A 17,324-nucleotide genomic window follows, 5' to 3' on the forward strand; every position below is an offset into this window, starting at 1 on the left:
CAGTATAATATACTGAAAATTGGAGCACATGTACTCCAATCTCCAGTATATTATGCTGGACCGTTATATTATAATGGAGTATTTTTTCGGATTTTGAACAGTATTTTCGTTCAGATTTATCTTTACATGAAATGTCGCTAAATTTCGATACTTTTGAAACTGTGGCTATTTTTGAATGACCACTTATAAATCTGGCTATTTTTGAATTTCTCCTATTAACACCTCTACCTAGCTGCAAGTAAGAAAAACAAGCTAGTGCGCAAAAAATCGCACCGTATCATAAATAGGGCTTTAGCGTTTTATAAATAACTATATATATATATATATATATATATATATATATATATATATATATATATATATATATATATATATATATATATATATATATCTCACAGGTCAGCATATTACTGAAACTTGCCGAATATACCGGTCCAGCATAAATAGTGGAAATTGGAGCACTGGTGCTCCAATCTCCAGTATATTATGCTGGACCGGTATATTATACTGGAGTTTCAGTATACTTATGCTGGAACTCCAGTATAATATACTGGAGTATTTTTCGGATTTTGAACAGTATTTTCGTTCAGATTTATCTTTACATAAAAAGTAGCTAAATTTCGATACTTTTAAAATTGTGGCTATTTTTGAATGACCACTTGTAAATCTAATTATTTTTGAATTTCTCCTATTAACACCTCTACCTAGCTGCAAGTAAGAAAAACAAGCTAGTGCGCAAGAAATCGCACCGTATCATAAATAGGGCTTTAGCGTTTTACTTGTGGGGTCCATCCCATAATTTAAGACATTGATAAAGACTTCTAAGTCTTTTTCTTTGAAATTGGCAGCCACCGCAATTCTTGAATTATTAAGGGAAAAAAGTCAAGATTGGTAGACATAACATATCTGCAGGAGAGAAAAAGTCAAATGTAGTAGGCATAAGAAAGGGAGGCTCTGCCTATAAAAGGAGAGCTTCAGCTCTCATCTCGACACACCAATCTCAGAAGAAAAATATATCTGAGAGTTAGAAAGAAAGAGTGAAGTTTCATAGACAGGGTATAAGAAAATAGTCTGTGAGAAAAATAGAGAGTGAGTGATATTGTAGTGAGGTGAAAATATCAAAAGAGGGTTATTTCTTTTGAGTGTTGTAGTGGTCTTTTGAGTATTTGACTCGGACCTACAAAGTGTAAAATTCCTTGCTATAGTGATATCAGTTGCTCTTCTCAGGGCCATGGTTTTTTCCCTTATTTAAAAGGGTTTTCCACGTAAAAATTTTGGTGTCGTTGTTACTATTTTTATTCTTGTTAATTACCGTATCTCGGTGCTATGTTATTATTCCGCTTTTATTACCGTGAATATTATTTTTGTAGGGGGTTTATTCCCAATAACTGGTATCAGAGCACAGGTTCTGCTCGTTCACTAAAATACTATTCACTATCGGTAGTACTATACTCGGTGAAAAATAAAAAAGTCCGGAGTAAAGTACGAGGTAACAAAATTCAACGGAGATATTGGTTTCTCAACATGCCAAAGAAGGATGAGGGACCTGCTTATCCAACAAGGATTACACAAGGTACTAGATGCTGATGCCAAGAATCCTGATACCATGAAAGCTGAGGATTAGACTGACTTGGATGAAAGAGCTGCTAGTGCAATCAGGTTGCACTTATCAGATGATGTGGTAAATAACATCATTTATGAAGATATTGCACGTGAAATTTGGACAAGGTTGAAAAGCCTATACATATCCAAAACGCTGACAAATAAATTGTACCTAAAGAAACAGTTATACGACCTACATATGGGTGAAGGTATGATTTTTTTGTCACATTTATATATGTTTAACGGACTAATCACACAGCTGGCCAACGTCGGAGTGAAAATCGAGGAAGAAGATAAAGTCATCTTGCTATTGAACTTGTTGCCATCTTCATACGATAATTTGGCAACAACCATCCTGCACGGCAAGACTACTATTGAGTTGAAAGATGTCACATCGGCTCTTCTACTCAATGAGAAGATGAGAAAGAAGCCTAAAAATCAAGGACAAGCTCTCATCACAGAAGGTAGAAGCAGGAGTTATCAAAGGAGTTCGAGCAACTATTGTAGATCCTAAGCTCGTGGGAAGTCAAAGAACCGATCCAAATCAAGAGCCAGAAATTGCTACAACTGTGATCAACCAGGTCACTTCAAAAGATATTGCCCAAATCCAAGGAAGGGCAAAGGTGAAACCAGTGGCCCAAAGAATGACGACAACACAGCCGCCATGGTGCAAAACAATGATAATATTGTCCTCTTTATAAATGAGAAAGATGAATGCATGCACCTGTCAGGTCCAGAGTCAGAATGGGTGGTTGACACAACGGCATTTTACCATGCCACACCGGTAAGAGATCTTTTTTGCAGATATGTAGCAGGTGATTTCGGCACAGTGAGAATGGGTAACACAAGTTACTCAAAGATTGCAGGGATTGGTGACATTCGTATCAAAACAAATGTCGGATGCATATTGGTTCTAAAGGATGTGCGGCATGTACTTGATTTGCGGATGAACTTGATCTCGGGAATTGCTTTAGACCGAGATGGATACGAGAACTATTTTTCAAATCAAAAGTGGAGACTCACTAAGGGATCATTGGTGATTGCAAAGGGAGTTGCTCGCGGCACGTTGTACATGACAAATGCAGAAATATGCCAAGGTGAATTGAACGCGGCACAAGATGAGATTTCTGCAGATTTGTGGCACAAAAGAATGGGTCATATGAGCGAGAAGGGATTGTAGATTCTTTCCAAGAAATCACTCATTTCTTATGCCAAAGGTACAATGGTAAACTTTGTGACTACTGTTTATTTGGTAAGCAGCATAAAGTCTCATTTCAGACATCGTCTGAAAGAAAATTGAATATACTTGATTTAGTATATTCTGATGTTTGTGGTCCAATGAAAATTGAATCAATGGGCGGTAACAAATATTTGGTTACTTTTATTGATGATGCTTCACGAAAACTATGAGTTTATATTTTGAAAACCAAAGATCAGGTGTTTCAAGTTTTCTAGAAGTTTCATGCTCTAGTAGAAAGGGAGACGGGTCGAAAGCTAAAGAGTCTCCAAAGTGACAATGGAGGTGAGTACACTTCAAAGGAATTTGAAGAGTATTGTTCAAGTCATGGTATCAGACATGAAAAGACAGTTCCTGGAACCCCACAACACAATGGCGTAGCCGAGAGGATGAACCGCACCATTGTGGAGAAGGTGAGAAGCATGCTCAGAATGGCTAAACTGCCTAAGTCATTCTGGGGAGAACCAGTTCAAACATCCTGTTACCTGATCAATAGGAGTCCATTAGTTTCGTTGGCGTTTGACATCCCAGAGAGAGTTTGGACCAACAAGGAGGTGTCCTACTTGCATCTGAAGGTGTTCGGTTGCAGAACTTTTGCACATGTACCAAAAGAGCAGAGAATAAAGCTAGATGATAAATCTGTTCCCTGCATATTTATTAGATATGGAGATGAAGAGTTCGGGTATATATTGTGGGATCATGTAAAAAAGAGGTCATCAGAAGTAGAGATGTAGTCTTCCGAGAAAGTGAAGTTGGAACTGCTGCTGATATGTTAGAAAAGGCGAAGAATGGTATAATTCCTAACCTTGTTACTATTCCTTCTACTTCTAACAATCCCACAAGTGCAGAAAGTACGATCGACGAGGTTGCCGAGAAGGGGGAGCAACCTGGTGAGGTTATTGAGCAGGGGGGAGCAACTTGATGAAGGTGTCGAGGAAGTGGAGCACCCCACTCAGGAAGAAGAAAAACCTCAACCTCTGAGGAGATCAAAGAGGCCAAGGGTAGAGTCATGCACGTACCCTTCCACAGAGTATGTCCTCATCAGTGATGAGGGGGAGCCAAAAAGTCTTAAGGAGGTCTTGTCCCATCTAGAAAAGAACTAGTGGATTAAAGCTATGCAAGAAGAGATGGAATCTTTACAGAAAAATGGTACGTACAAGTTGGTTGAAATTCCAAAGGGTAAAAGACCACTCAAATGCGAATGTGTCTTTACACTCAAGAAAAATGGAAGTTGGTCAGATACAAAGCTCGATTGGTGGTTAAAGGCTTCGAACAAAAGAAAGGTATTGATTTTGATGAAATTTTCTCACCTGTTGTCAAAATGACTTCTATTCGAACAATTTTGAGATTAGCAGCTAGCCTAGATCTTGAAGTGGAACAGTTAGATGTGAAAACTACATTTCTTCATGGAGATTTGGAAGAGGAGATTTATATGGAGCAGCCAGAAGGATTTGAAGTAGCTGGAATGAAACACATGGTGTGCAAATTGAATAAGAGTCTTTATGGATTGAAGCAGGCACCAAGGCAGTGGTACATGAAGTTTGACTCATTCATGAAAAGTCAAACATACCTAAAGACCTATTCTGATCCATGTGTATACTTTAAAAAATTTTCTGAGAATAACTTTATTATATTGTTGTTGTATGTGGATGACATGTTAATTGTAGGAAAAGACAAGGGGTTGATAGCAAAGTTGAAAGGAGATTTGTCCAAGTCATTTGATATGAAGGACTTGGGCCCAGCATAACAAATTCTAGGGATGAAGATAGTTCGAGAGAGAACAAGTAGAAAGTTGTGGCTATCTCAGGAGAAGTACATTGAACGTGTACTAGAACGCAGCAACATGAAGAATGCTAAGCCAGTCAGCACACCTCTTGCTAGTCATCTAAAGTTGAGCAAAACGATATGTCCTACAACAGAGGAGTAGAAAGGGAACATGGATAGAGTTCCTTATTCTTCAGCAGTCGGAAGCTTGATGTATGCAATAGTATATACTAGACCTAATATTGCTTACGCAGTTGGTGTTGTCAACATGTTTCTTGAAGGGCTATACAGATGCTGATATGACATGTGACATTGATAACAGAAAATCCACTACTGGATATTTGTTTACATTTTCAGGGGGAGCTATATCATGGCAGTCGAGGTTGCAGAAGTGTGTCGCACTCTCTATAATTGAAGCGGAGTATATTACCACTATTGAAGCTGACAAAGAGATGGTATGGCTCAAACGGTTACTTCAAGAGCTTAGATTGCATCAGAAGGAGTATGTCGTCTATTGTGACAGTCAAAATGCAATAGTCTTGAGCAAAAATACCATGTATCATGCAAGGACGAAGCATATCGACGTGAGATATCATTGGATTTGAGAAAGGATAGAGGATGGGTCTATGCAGGTAAAGAAGATCCATACAAGTGAGAATCCTTCGGATATGCTGACCAAAGTGGTACCAAGAGAGAAGTTTGAGCTATGCAAAGAACTTGTCGGCATACACTCAAACTAGAACCTTCGGTGTTACCTCCTTCAGGTGAATGTGACTGGAGGGGGAGATTTGTGGGGTCCATCCCATAATTTAAGGCATTGATAAAAACTTCTAAGTCTTTTTCTTTGAAATTGGCAGCCACCGCAATTCTTGAATTGTCAAGGAAAAAAATGTCAAGATTGGTAGGCATAGCATATCTGCATGAGAGAAAATGTCAAATGTAGTAGGCGTAAGAGAGTGAGGCTCTGCCTATAAAAGGAGAGCTTCAGCTCTCATCTTGACACACCAATCTCAGAGGAAAAATATATCTGAGAGTTAGAAAGAAAGAGTGAGGTTTTACAGACAGGGTATAAGAAAATAGTCTGTGATAAAAATAGAGAGTGAGTGATATTGTAGTGAGGTGGGAATATCAAAAGAGGGTTATTTCTTTTGAGTGTTGTAGTGGTCTTTTGGGTATTTGATTCGGACCTACAAAGTGTAAAATTCCTTGCTATAGTGATATCAGTTGCTCTTCTCAGGGCCGTGGTTTTTTCCCTTATTCAAAAGGGTTTTCCACGTAAAAATCTTGGTGTCGTTGTTGCTCTTTTATTCTTGTTAATTACCGTATTTCGGTGCTACGTTATTATTCCGCTTTTATTACCGTGAATATTATTTTTGTACGGGGTTTATTCCCAACATTACTAATAACATATATATATATATATATATATATATATATATATATGTGGCTGTTTTTTTCTTAAAAAAATTGGTTGAATCTATTATACAAATACAATAACGAGCAAACCAAACTCTAGATAAACGAAATAGCTATTACCGGAAGGCTTTTGAATTTCCCTCTAAAAAATAAGATGTTAAAAAGGAAAAATATTTATTTATTTCTTTTATTTAAGGCCAACAATATGCATGTTCACGTGCAAACCTAATTATTTTTCATAATATAATTACTTTAATCGATCGCAGTAAAATTTGGATACAAAATCTCTATTCACAAATGAAGCTCTATGGAATCAGGCCGTGCCAATGGCAACAAAGATGTTGAAGAATATCAAAGAGGATAGTAAACACAGATTGTAGCTGATAGTTGATAATAGGAAGAATAGGAAAGAAAAAGAATGGATCAATCTCTTGTATAGATAATATACTATAGAACAGACCTACCTAGTAGGGATGAAAAAGGAGAATACAATTAGTTATAGTAGGGATATAAATTTGTAAATATCTTTGTCAGATGGAGATCAATAAAAATTTTCTTTCACCCAAAAAAACAAAAAAATCTCTATTCACTCTAATATTCTCAAGTTGTATAAAATGAATAATCTAAAAGTTAATTACAGTATTAGAGATCTAGTACCTTTATTTATTTAATTAAAGTCTGATACAATTGTTAAGCATGAGAAACATTTATTTGTTTATTTTTGGGCGAAAACATATACTTTCACATGCATACTTCATTTGAGTAACGTTGAAAATTGTTTTGATTACTTTAACGCAAAATCTCTACCGACTCTGGTTTGTGTAAATTTCACACATCGTTTAAACTATTAAAGTCGTGATAATTTTATTACTCATTGTCATTCATTCTTGACAATAAGAAATACAAGGAGAGGTAACAATAAGCCTAACAAAATATGAAGATGCTAATTCAAAGCATTAATTCTTGAACAACATATTAATAATATCAATCAATCTCTCATCTGATATGCTGAATCCATTACCACGAAATTTTGTTCTTTTGGGCATTCTTTTTAGTTCCAAGAACTGTCATTAGCCTTCTTCCTGGTAAAAGCACAGGCCGACAAAATATCAAAGCGAAACTTAGCTGAGTTAAGAATAACATAATCCCAATCCAAACAAAAACAGTTCTTCTCCAAAGCCATATAATTCTCTTTATTTGAGGAAGCTCTGATTCCACATGTAAGGCTGCTGCATATATTTCTGGTATACCTGCGCCTTCTGGTTGGTACTCAGCTCTTTTTTCAAGAACAACTTTAAAACATACCGTTGGTTCGAAACCTTCGGTGAAATCGTTGATGACAAGTTTCAGATTCTGGACTTCTGATTGAAAACCAGTGACAAGAGGGATGCTTTTTATCGCGGTTTCAACAATTCGGATTGGTTGGCTTTTGAATTTTAACATGCTTGGATAGCTTGAGGTTGCTGTCACTTTGCCATCTGCTGACAAGCAGTCCACCCTTACCTTCAGGGACAAAAGCTAGAGGTTCAATTATACATGGATTATAATGTAGGGATTGTATATTGCACAAGTTATTTCTAGTTTAATATTTTCAAGAAAAAAGAAGAATGAATCTAAACAGCCTGAGGACATTTTTGTTATTTTCTATTCTAATCCATGTATTATTGATAGTCATATTCTTATTCCAAATCCTACTCCGCAATAAAATAATAAATTTGCATAACTCATGCATGCCTTATTTATGCGTAACATAAAAGAAGCAATCAAACAATGTATATGTAATTATATATTGAGTTTAATGTGGAGATTAAATCTCTTATTGCATGCACCAACCAAAACAGGATGTAAGCATCTCTTTCTATAAGAATAGACAATGCTATAGTGAGAGTGTTTGGTATATGGAAGAACCAATTTTTCGAAAAATATTTTTCAGTATTTGGTTGGAGAGAGTGAAGAACATTTTCTGAAAACTTTGAATATTAAAGATTGATAATAATATCTGAGTATTAGTTAAAATAGTGATATGTAATTAAAAATTGAGATAATTTGTTTTAGAAAGTTGACTTCCGCCCTAATATGAGGGGAAGTTGTTTTCCCCTTTAAATGAAAAAACTTTTCTCGAGAAAAATATTTTCTGGCAACCAAACACTAAAAAATCTTTTGAAAAATATTTTCTGTCATACAAACACACCCTAAAAAATAAAAAAACCAGACAAAAAAAAAGAAAAGAAAAAGAAGCAAGAGTACCTGGAAAATCCCAAGCTTCCTGTTGTACTCAGATTCAGGCATGGTTAATGAAACAATAAGCTGCAACTTGTGATTATAAGGTATGGGCCGGTCTACAATTTTTGGTTTGGAGATCAGTGGAGTAGAGAGACCAGCAGATGATGCAAGTGGTACAAAAGCAACAGGGCTAGTTTTTGTGTAATCAAAATTTAATGACTTTGTTGTCTCAATTGGTTCTTCCACCAAACGTCTCATTGTAACTCCACTTATCACAAATCCCATTACCAACAAACCAACCAACAAAAAACAAACATAGACTGCCCAGAACAGAGCCCAACAGAACCTTACTGTCAATTTCAACACAGATTTTTGTGCCTTAATCTGGCTGAATACAAATGACATCAAACTTAACCAAGATTTCGTGCCAAGATTCATCAGCTGTTTCTTTAATTGCTCTTTGGCTAAGGTTAGTGTTTGAAATGGTAGGGTCAAGATCATTATCCAATAGTTCATTAAAGAAATAGGAAATGTGAAGAGTCTTACCAATAGATTCATTTGAAATCCAACTAGTTTGAACATCATTACTGTAAAAAATGCAGTGAAATCGAATGATAATTCAGTGTTATAACTTCCTGAAGGATAAGAGTTAACCACTTTTGGCATATCAAAATGCTCTTTACATGACTCAATTGCACATGATTTATTATCCTGAAGAGGTGATTTGCCTTTGTTTCTCCTTTTTTCACGAGCAGTTTCTTCGTCTGTCCATGAACTTAAGCTGGAGCATGAAAATGGCTCTTGTGATTTTCGAACCAGTAAAGCCTTTTCAGCTCCAACAAGCAAAGAATACTTCATCAAATTCATGAGAAAATTTGGTGATTTTTTGTGATCTTTGCAACTTAATCCAAGAAAATTACTATCAATGTCAACAGCATTTTCACAAATTCTTGCTTGTTCATCCATTGGTATAATGGGGAAGATTAATTCAGGAATTGGATAGTAAAAATAGAGGTGACAAAGAGGGACTTCCCTGTGAAAATTGTTACTGATGGCAAGAGGCCTATTTTATAAGGAAGAAATCAATAATTTTTATTTTCTTGGAATGCTAAACAAATGGAGGGTTCACATTGGTAGATTTGCTAGTTGCATTAGCCAATGGCACAATAAAATAGATTTGGTACATTGTCTTCTGATGACTGGAATTCTCAGCTCAACTTTCATTCTCACTGGCTCACTGCTTCAGGATAATTTATGCTGCAGTGTGACACACATATCAACATGCCCTCTTAATTCCCTCTAAACTTAGAAAATCAAAACTAAAGGTGAAAACCGAAACAAAAATAAAGAAAGAAGAAAACATATTAATAGAATTCATGGAACTTTTATTTGGTTAATATTTTTTTACTACCAGCCTTGGAGTATATGATAATTATTTTATATAGGGAAATAAAATTAGAAATAGCCTAATTTACAATTGACAATTGCCAATTGAAAAGTAGCGACAATTTCAAAAGTAATGAAATTTAACCACATTTTATGTAAAAATAAAATCTGAACAAAAATATCCTTAAAATCCGGAAAAATCCTAACATAATATGTTGGAGCTCTATGAGATTCCAGCATAATGTACTGGAATTTCAAAATGTGTTGGAGTTCCAACATAATATGTTGAAAATTTATATGCAGGAGCTCCAAAATCCAACATATTACGCTAGAATTTTTCGTGTTTCAACCACGGTATTTTATTCAGATTTTATCTCTGCATAGAATAGTAGCTATTTTTTAATAATTTTGCAAATAAAAACTATTTTTCAATTATCAGCCTGAAAATTGGCTAGTCCATGTTATTTTCACTATTATCTATGTAGAATATAGTCCAAAATGTCAGATCTTTTATGGCAATGGCACGCACACCCAGAGAAATTGTGACTCTCCGCATCTCAAGTTTGATCTTTTGTATTTTTGGCTGGATGGGAATCCATAACTGCCTCAGAGAACCAGGAGAAGAACATGTACCTTGCATTAAATTTTATTTAAAATATTTACTGAAAATAATTAAGGATACAAAAGCAAAAAAGCAATGGCTATATATGCTTGTTACATAATTGAAAATATGGACTGTTAATAATTTTTAATCTTTTTATGTGAATGGAAAATATTTTCATTCACTTTAAATGAGATAATTCACTCAATTCAATATGGTTTCCAAGATATGATGAATCTCTGCCTATACGTTATTGTTATAGGTTGTTTACAATTTGAAATTTACAATATGGAATAGTAATAAAAAAATTTACTTCTAATAAGGTTATTTTAAACGACTTTCAAAATGATCAATAGTTCATATCACAATTTCTGATTTTTTTCTCTTTTTCATTAGATAAGCGAAACGATCTAACCTAGTAGCTAGTAAATTTTACGAATAGTCATATGAATATAATATTTTTCATCAAAGTCATATAACTATATTTTTTAACATAAAAATCTAAAACTTTCCCCTACTCACATAATAAAAGTGACAATTAGCGGCAGTGGCAGATCTAGGATTTGAAAGTAACGAGTACTCCATCACTTTTGACGTAGAGATGTTTTTTTGGTCGAAAAGAAGTACTTTTATTATAGATAATTAAACAGTAAGATTAGTACATGGAGTAAGATGCGTCAAAGGCATCCTAGTAGTAAGCTAGAAATAGTAGCATTTACTACAAGTTCCCCTACATGGGGATCATTACTAGATATTAAGTCAGAATTAGGCAAACCATTACTATTACAACAAGTAGATGTAACAGGGAGCAGTTTTGTTGAAGCAGATAGGTTGATATTAACGAGCCTCCTTTGTAGTGTTCCTTTGTGATCTTGCTAGTAAAAAGGTGTGGCAAAAAGTGGTGGGTGTGCAAAAAGTATACAGTTATCCTCTGCATGATTTTGCTCTTTGTAGATATATTGGATAGGAGGCCTATCCAGCTATAGAAGTAACAACCTGCAATCATTGATAGTGTTAGTATAGTGCATAGTAATTGCTTGGAACATACCTATGATTTCTTTCGCATCTGTTTCAATGATAATGGGTGTAATTTGTTGTTGAGCAACAATTTTCAGTCCCATGAGTAATGCAAAGAGTTCTATCTGAATGCTTGTACCTGAGTTTGATTTTCCTGCAAAGCCCATGATCAAGTTGCCTTGGTGGTTACGAAAAACTCCACCAATGCCATATTGTTTGTGGGAAGATGAGACAGACCCGTCTATGTTTAGTTTATAGTAGTTTGCAGCTGGAGGAAGCCATTTAATATAAAGAGGCGTGGCATGATTTTTTTTAGGTTGTTAGATGTTAGAAAATAGTATTCTGCTGTTGTATTGATTAATAAGTGAATATTTAAAGGAACTCTTTTATGGTCCAATATAGTTTTGTTCCTTATAATCCATAAATGCCATTGTGCAAATGGTAACAGTGTAGTAAAAGGGATTTGACGATGAGTGGATGATAAATGTGTATGAATAATATCATACATCCATGATGTATTATCATTTTGAGATGTATTAGTAGTCGGATGTCACGACCCTAAACCGGACCCGGTCGTGATAGCGTCTACCGTGAAACTAGGCCAGCCGACACAAACCCCCAAACCAACTAAACAGTTATAATAAGTCATTTCAAGTCATTAATAAGCTAAAAATCCCAAAATAAAGAGTAGAATAGAACAGTACGGAAACAAACACAGCCCGATATCGGGGTATCACTAGTCATGGGCATCTACAATACGTCTAAGAGTATGAAAAGACAACATAGTCTGATACAAAGCTAGTACAAAGTGAAATAAATATATGAAGGAGAAGCACTGGGTTGCGAAAGTCGAGCAACTACCTAGTCAACTCCAAACAAGCCTGCTGGAAGGCAAATCAACACTTGCTAGCATGACCCAAGACTCCTGGATCTACACACATGGTGCAGGGAGTAATGTGAGTACGCTAACTCAGTAAGTAGTAAAAGTAAAAGTAGTTGAGCGATAAGAAAACACGTAAAATACAGCATAATGCTATAATAAAAACAATATAAAACTAGAACAATGCAATAAAATAGTAAAAGCTCATAAAACACCTTAGTTTAGTAAAAACCTCTTCAAAACCTCTTTCAGTAGTTCAAACGAGTGATAAAAACATGGAGAAAAGGGTAGAAACATAAATCAGCCCCTCGGGTAAAATACCAACAGAACCAGCCCCTCAGGCTATCTCACATCTTACACTGGGTACCCGCAATCACTGGAGGTGTGTAGACTCCGGAGGGGCTCCTACAACCCAAGCGCTATATCAAGCCATCTCGTGGAATAATCAAATGACCCTCAACCTTACAACAAGCCACCTCGTGGCGTAACAAATCAGGCTCTCGGCCTCATAATCATGAATCAATACAACACCACTACGGCACGCAGCCTGATCCCATAATATCCTCACAACACAGGCCTTGGTCTTACTCAGTCAGAAATCTCTCAAGTCACTCGGGCATAGTAAAACATGATGCTTAGCCCAAAATATCAAAACGAAGTAAATATGGCTGAGTTATGAAAACAGTAGAATACAACATGACTGAGTACAAATATGAATTTAAAACAGTGGGGAATAGTAGTAAAAATTCCCTAAGCGTCCAAAACAGTTGGCACGAGGCTCAAATATAGCATTCAGCCCAAAACATAATGATACTTTCCAAAACACAATGATAGTAAATGGTTTTCAATTAAATACGCGGTTTAACAATCATACAGGACGGACTAAGTCACAATCCCCAATGGTGCACGACCCCACGCTCGTCATCTAGCATGTGCCTCACCTCAAAGTAGTACAACGTTGTAAAATTCGGGGTTTCAGGACAGCATTTACAATCATTACTTACCTTTATCCAGTCCAAACTCTAGCCCGCGATGCCTTTACCCCTCAAATCGGCCTCCGGATGCTCCAAATCTATCCAAAATAAATCTGTACCATCAAAATATGCTAAGAGAACAAAGCCCACTCGAAAATAACCAATTTACATCAAAAATTCTAAAATTGGCCAAACCCGACCCCCGGGCCCACATCTCAGATTCCGATAAAATTACAAAACTAAAATCCTTATAGTTTCACGAGTTCATACATATCAAATACATCAAAATCCGACCACAAATGACCCCTAACTCTCCAATTTTAGGCTTTAGATTCCACAAATTGCATGTTTAATTAAGTAGAAATCACAATAGGAATGAGTATTAAGTCCATAAATCTTACCTCCAAGTGTTTCCCTTTGATTCCCTCTTCAATCCTTCTCAAAAAGCTCCAAAATCTCTCAACAATGGTGAAATTTAGACCCAAAATCGCGGAAGTGGTCTTTTAAACATTCTACCCAGCTATTCACATTCCTTCTTCGCGAACGAGGTCAACGCCTCGCGTCCGCGAAACACAAAAATTCCGTTGACCACTTACTCCTTCATCGCGAACGCGATGTCCTGTACGCAAACGCGAAGCTCCAGCTTCTCAATCCATCACGAACGCGACAACTAGCTCGCGAACGCGAAGCACAAACGACATGGACCCAGCTGCTCCCATTAACTCTACGCGAACAGGGGAAAACAATCGCAAACTCGATGCACAATGACCCCAACCCTTCACGAATGTGAGACCCACATCCTGAATGTGAAGGACAACCTTCCTGCCTCAAATACTAACCCTTCGCAAACGCGAGAGCCCACTCGTGAACGCGAAGGTCAAACGCCTGCAACACCAATAACAGATTTTTCTACAACTTTTCCAACATGGATTGATCCGTTCAACCACCCGAAACTCACCCGAGGCTTTCGGGACCTCAAACAAATATTCCAACATATTCCATAACCTCATTCCAACTTGTTCCAACCTTTGAAATGCTCAAAACAACATCAAAACACCAAATTGGCATCGGATTCAAGCCTAAGAATTCCAAAAACTTTCAAATTCCTTTATCGATCAAAAAGTCTATCAAACCACGCTCGAATGATCTAAAGTTTTGCACACACATCATAAATGACACAACAGACCTACTCCAACTTCCATAATTCCATTCCGACCCCTATATCAAAATCTCACCTCTCAACCGGAAAACGCTAAAATTTTAATTTTGCCAATTCAAGCCTAAATCTATTCTGGACCTCCAAAACACATTCCAATCATGATCCTATGTCCCAAATCACCTTCCAAAGCTATCTGAACCATCGAAATTTACATCCAAGCCCTTTTTCACACAAGTCAATATTCGGTTGACTTTTTCAACTTAAGCTTACTCAAAAGAGACTAAGTGTCTTATTCCTTTCCAAAACCTCTTCGAACCCAAACCAACCAACTCGATATCACCTAATATAGCTGAAAAAGATAATAAGAAGCAAAAATGGGAGAAACAGAGCGGTAAATCATGAAACGACCTGCCGGATCGTTACATCGGAGTTGGAAGAGATAACTTGAGGTAATGCCATAGCTGAAGTGCATTTGGGCATTCAAAAAAAAATATGTGTTGTTGTTTCAAGAGCCATATGACACTGTGTACATATAGGTGAATGTAGAATACCTAAACGTGTGAGATAGGTAGCAGTAGGAAGTCTGTTATAGGAAAGTAACCAAAGAAAGAAGGATATTTTTGGTGGAATTTTTAGATGCCAAATCCACTTGTATGAATAATGTTGAGTGGTATTAGGAATGAGTGATGTATAACTGGATTTTACAGAGAAGAGACCATTTGGGATAAGGGCCCAAAAAATCTAATCATAGGCTATGTGTGATAGAGGCATGTAAATATCCTTTATGGAAATCTTTAATTGATTTGGTAATTGGAAAGGTAATTCTTCAAAATGCCATTCGTGATTGTAATAATAATCAGAGACTAATTTTTGCTCCTCATCACGTGGTAGCGGTCCAACTATACAAGTACGAAGTGTAAAATTTTGTTTGATCCAAGGGTCAGTCCAAAAATGTACATGTTGGTCATTGGTAAGGTTCCATTTATATCCTAAGCTACAATAGGACCAGCCATACATTATATTTCGCCAAGTAGATGAGACATTTGTTTTTGTAAGATGTTTTGGGCGTATGTATATGTGTAGAAGTACCTGTGCCCAAAGTTTGTTGGGATTTTGAAAAAGTCTCCATGCAAGACTTGCGTGTAATGCTTTATTTTTGTTAAGAGATTTTGTATCCCCAGGCCTCCTTGATCTAACGATTGTGTTACAGTATTCCACTTAGTAAGATGCAATTTTTTCTTTCGAGTAGTTGTACCCCATAAAAAATTTCGTTGATAACGAGTAAGATATGAGAGTATAGAGTTAGGTATTATATTATATTGAATGAGGTGATTTGGTAGTTGGTTTAAGGTAGAACGAATTAGTGTTGTCCTACCTGCTTTGGATAGAAAATTTATTTTCCATCCTGCTAGTTTATTTTTGAAATTATTTAGTAAGAATTCGTAATCCCTTTTTGATGGGGTCTTTGTAAAGATAGGGAATCCTAAATATCGTCCAAAGGTTTTTCCTTCCTTTATTTAAAAGCGTTGGAGAACTAATATTTTGGTAATTGGTGAGCAATTTTTTAAAAAGAAAATATTTGATTTTTGGAAGTTTATAGTTTGGCCCGAGTGACTGGTAAAATGAGTAAGAGTATCAACAATTGATTCACATGTACTAGGAGTGATTTTTGCTGTTAGAATAATATCATCAGCAAAAAATAAATGAGATAGCTGATGTCCCCTTTTGGCAAGGGAGATTGGTTGCCAAGAATGATAATCAACTACTGTGTTGATTGTGCGCGAGAGCATTTCAAGACAGAGGATAAACAGATATGGCAATAATGAGTCTCCTTGGCGTAGGCCTCTAGTGGGTGTGAAATATTCAGAGGGGCTTCCATTAATAATAATAGATGTGGATGTAGTTGTGATACAGAACATAATTAGTTGAATAAAAGTAGGTGAAAAATTTAGGGTAACGAGAGTTTGATATATGAAAGACCATTCTATTTTATCAAATGCTTTTCCAAGATCCAATTTAATAAGCATATTAGTATTTTTACCCTTCATTTTTTGGAATCTAGTAATTATTTCCTGAATAATAAGGGCATTATCTGTAGCTATTCTATTTTTCTGGAAACTATATTGAGTAGGATTAATAATATGTTCCAGAATTGGTTTGAGCTGATTAACAATGATTTTTGTAATAAGCTTATAAATATATTGCATAGGCTTATGGGTCAATATTGGGATATAGATGAAGCGTGTTTATATTTAAGGATTAGGCAAATAAGAGTATTATTGATGTTAGGGTGTAACTTGTGATCAAGAAAATCTTTGTGGTAAGAATATTTGACTGAATTGTCAATGATGTTCCAATATTTTTGATAGAAGAAAGGGTGTAGTCCATCTGGCCCTGGAGGCTTGAACAGTTTGAAAGAATGTAGGGCGTTGATGATCTCATGGTCTTGTAGTGGTTGAGTTAAAGAAATTTGTTCATCCAGAGTTAGAACGTTAGAAGGTTTGATTAAATAATGTCTATTGGAACAATTTTTTGTGTTGTAAATAGAGACTGGTAATAATTTAATAATATTTGTTTTGATGATTTGTGGGTCAGTGAGCCAGTTGCCCCTTGATCTTGTAAAGGAGTTATACGATTATGTCTTCTACGATTTAAAGTGGAGAGATGGAAGAAACTTGTGTTTGCATCTCCATCATTTAACCAATTAATACGGGACTTCAATTTCCAAAAATCCTCCTCAAGCTTGAGAAGAAGATTGAATTCAGTATGTAATTGACGTTCCAAATTATGTAAAAAGGTACTAGTATGATAGTGTTGTGAAGATTGAATACCTCCTAAGCGAGCCAATATTTTTCTTTTACGTTTAAAAAGATTTCCAATAATGGATTTATTCCATTCTTGTACAATTTCTATGAAATTTTCAATTATTGGAAGTAATTGAGAATTATTATTCCAAGCTTGTTGAACTAATGAAGGGAAAGTAGGGTGTGTAGCCCAGATAGTTTCAAAGCAAAATTTTTTTCGAGGTAAATGACAGTGCTTTAGTTGTAATAAGAGGGGACAAT

General features: G+C 35.9%; 1 protein-coding gene across 1 annotated transcript; it reads right to left on the bottom strand.

Moving 5' to 3' along the window:
- Positions 1-6,053: 6,053 nt before the first annotated feature.
- LOC107767431 (seipin-2-like) lies at positions 6,054-9,295 on the bottom strand. Its single transcript, XM_016586441.2, has 2 exons — positions 8,267-9,295; positions 6,054-7,522 (listed from the first exon to the last, which is right to left on the bottom strand). Exons 1-2 carry the CDS (start codon positions 9,206-9,208, stop codon positions 7,037-7,039), a joined length of 1,428 nt encoding a protein of 475 aa, XP_016441927.2. The 5' UTR covers positions 9,209-9,295; the 3' UTR covers positions 6,054-7,036.
- Positions 9,296-17,324: the final 8,029 nt, after the last annotated feature.

This window comes from Nicotiana tabacum, chromosome 10 (assembly GCF_000715075.1).
Source record: "Nicotiana tabacum cultivar K326 chromosome 10, ASM71507v2, whole genome shotgun sequence".
Taxonomy (NCBI): domain Eukaryota; kingdom Viridiplantae; phylum Streptophyta; class Magnoliopsida; order Solanales; family Solanaceae; genus Nicotiana; species Nicotiana tabacum.

Excerpts from the sequence above, each read along its gene's own strand:
- LOC107767431 (XM_016586441.2), bottom strand. The coding sequence starts at position 9,208 with ATGGATGAACAAGCAAGAATTTGTGAAAATGCTGTTGACATTGATAGT. Across the intron at positions 7,523-8,266 it reads GGAAGCTTGGGATTTTCCAG|GTAAGGGTGGACTGCTTGTC; the intron begins GTACTCTTGCTT and ends TTGTCCCTGAAG.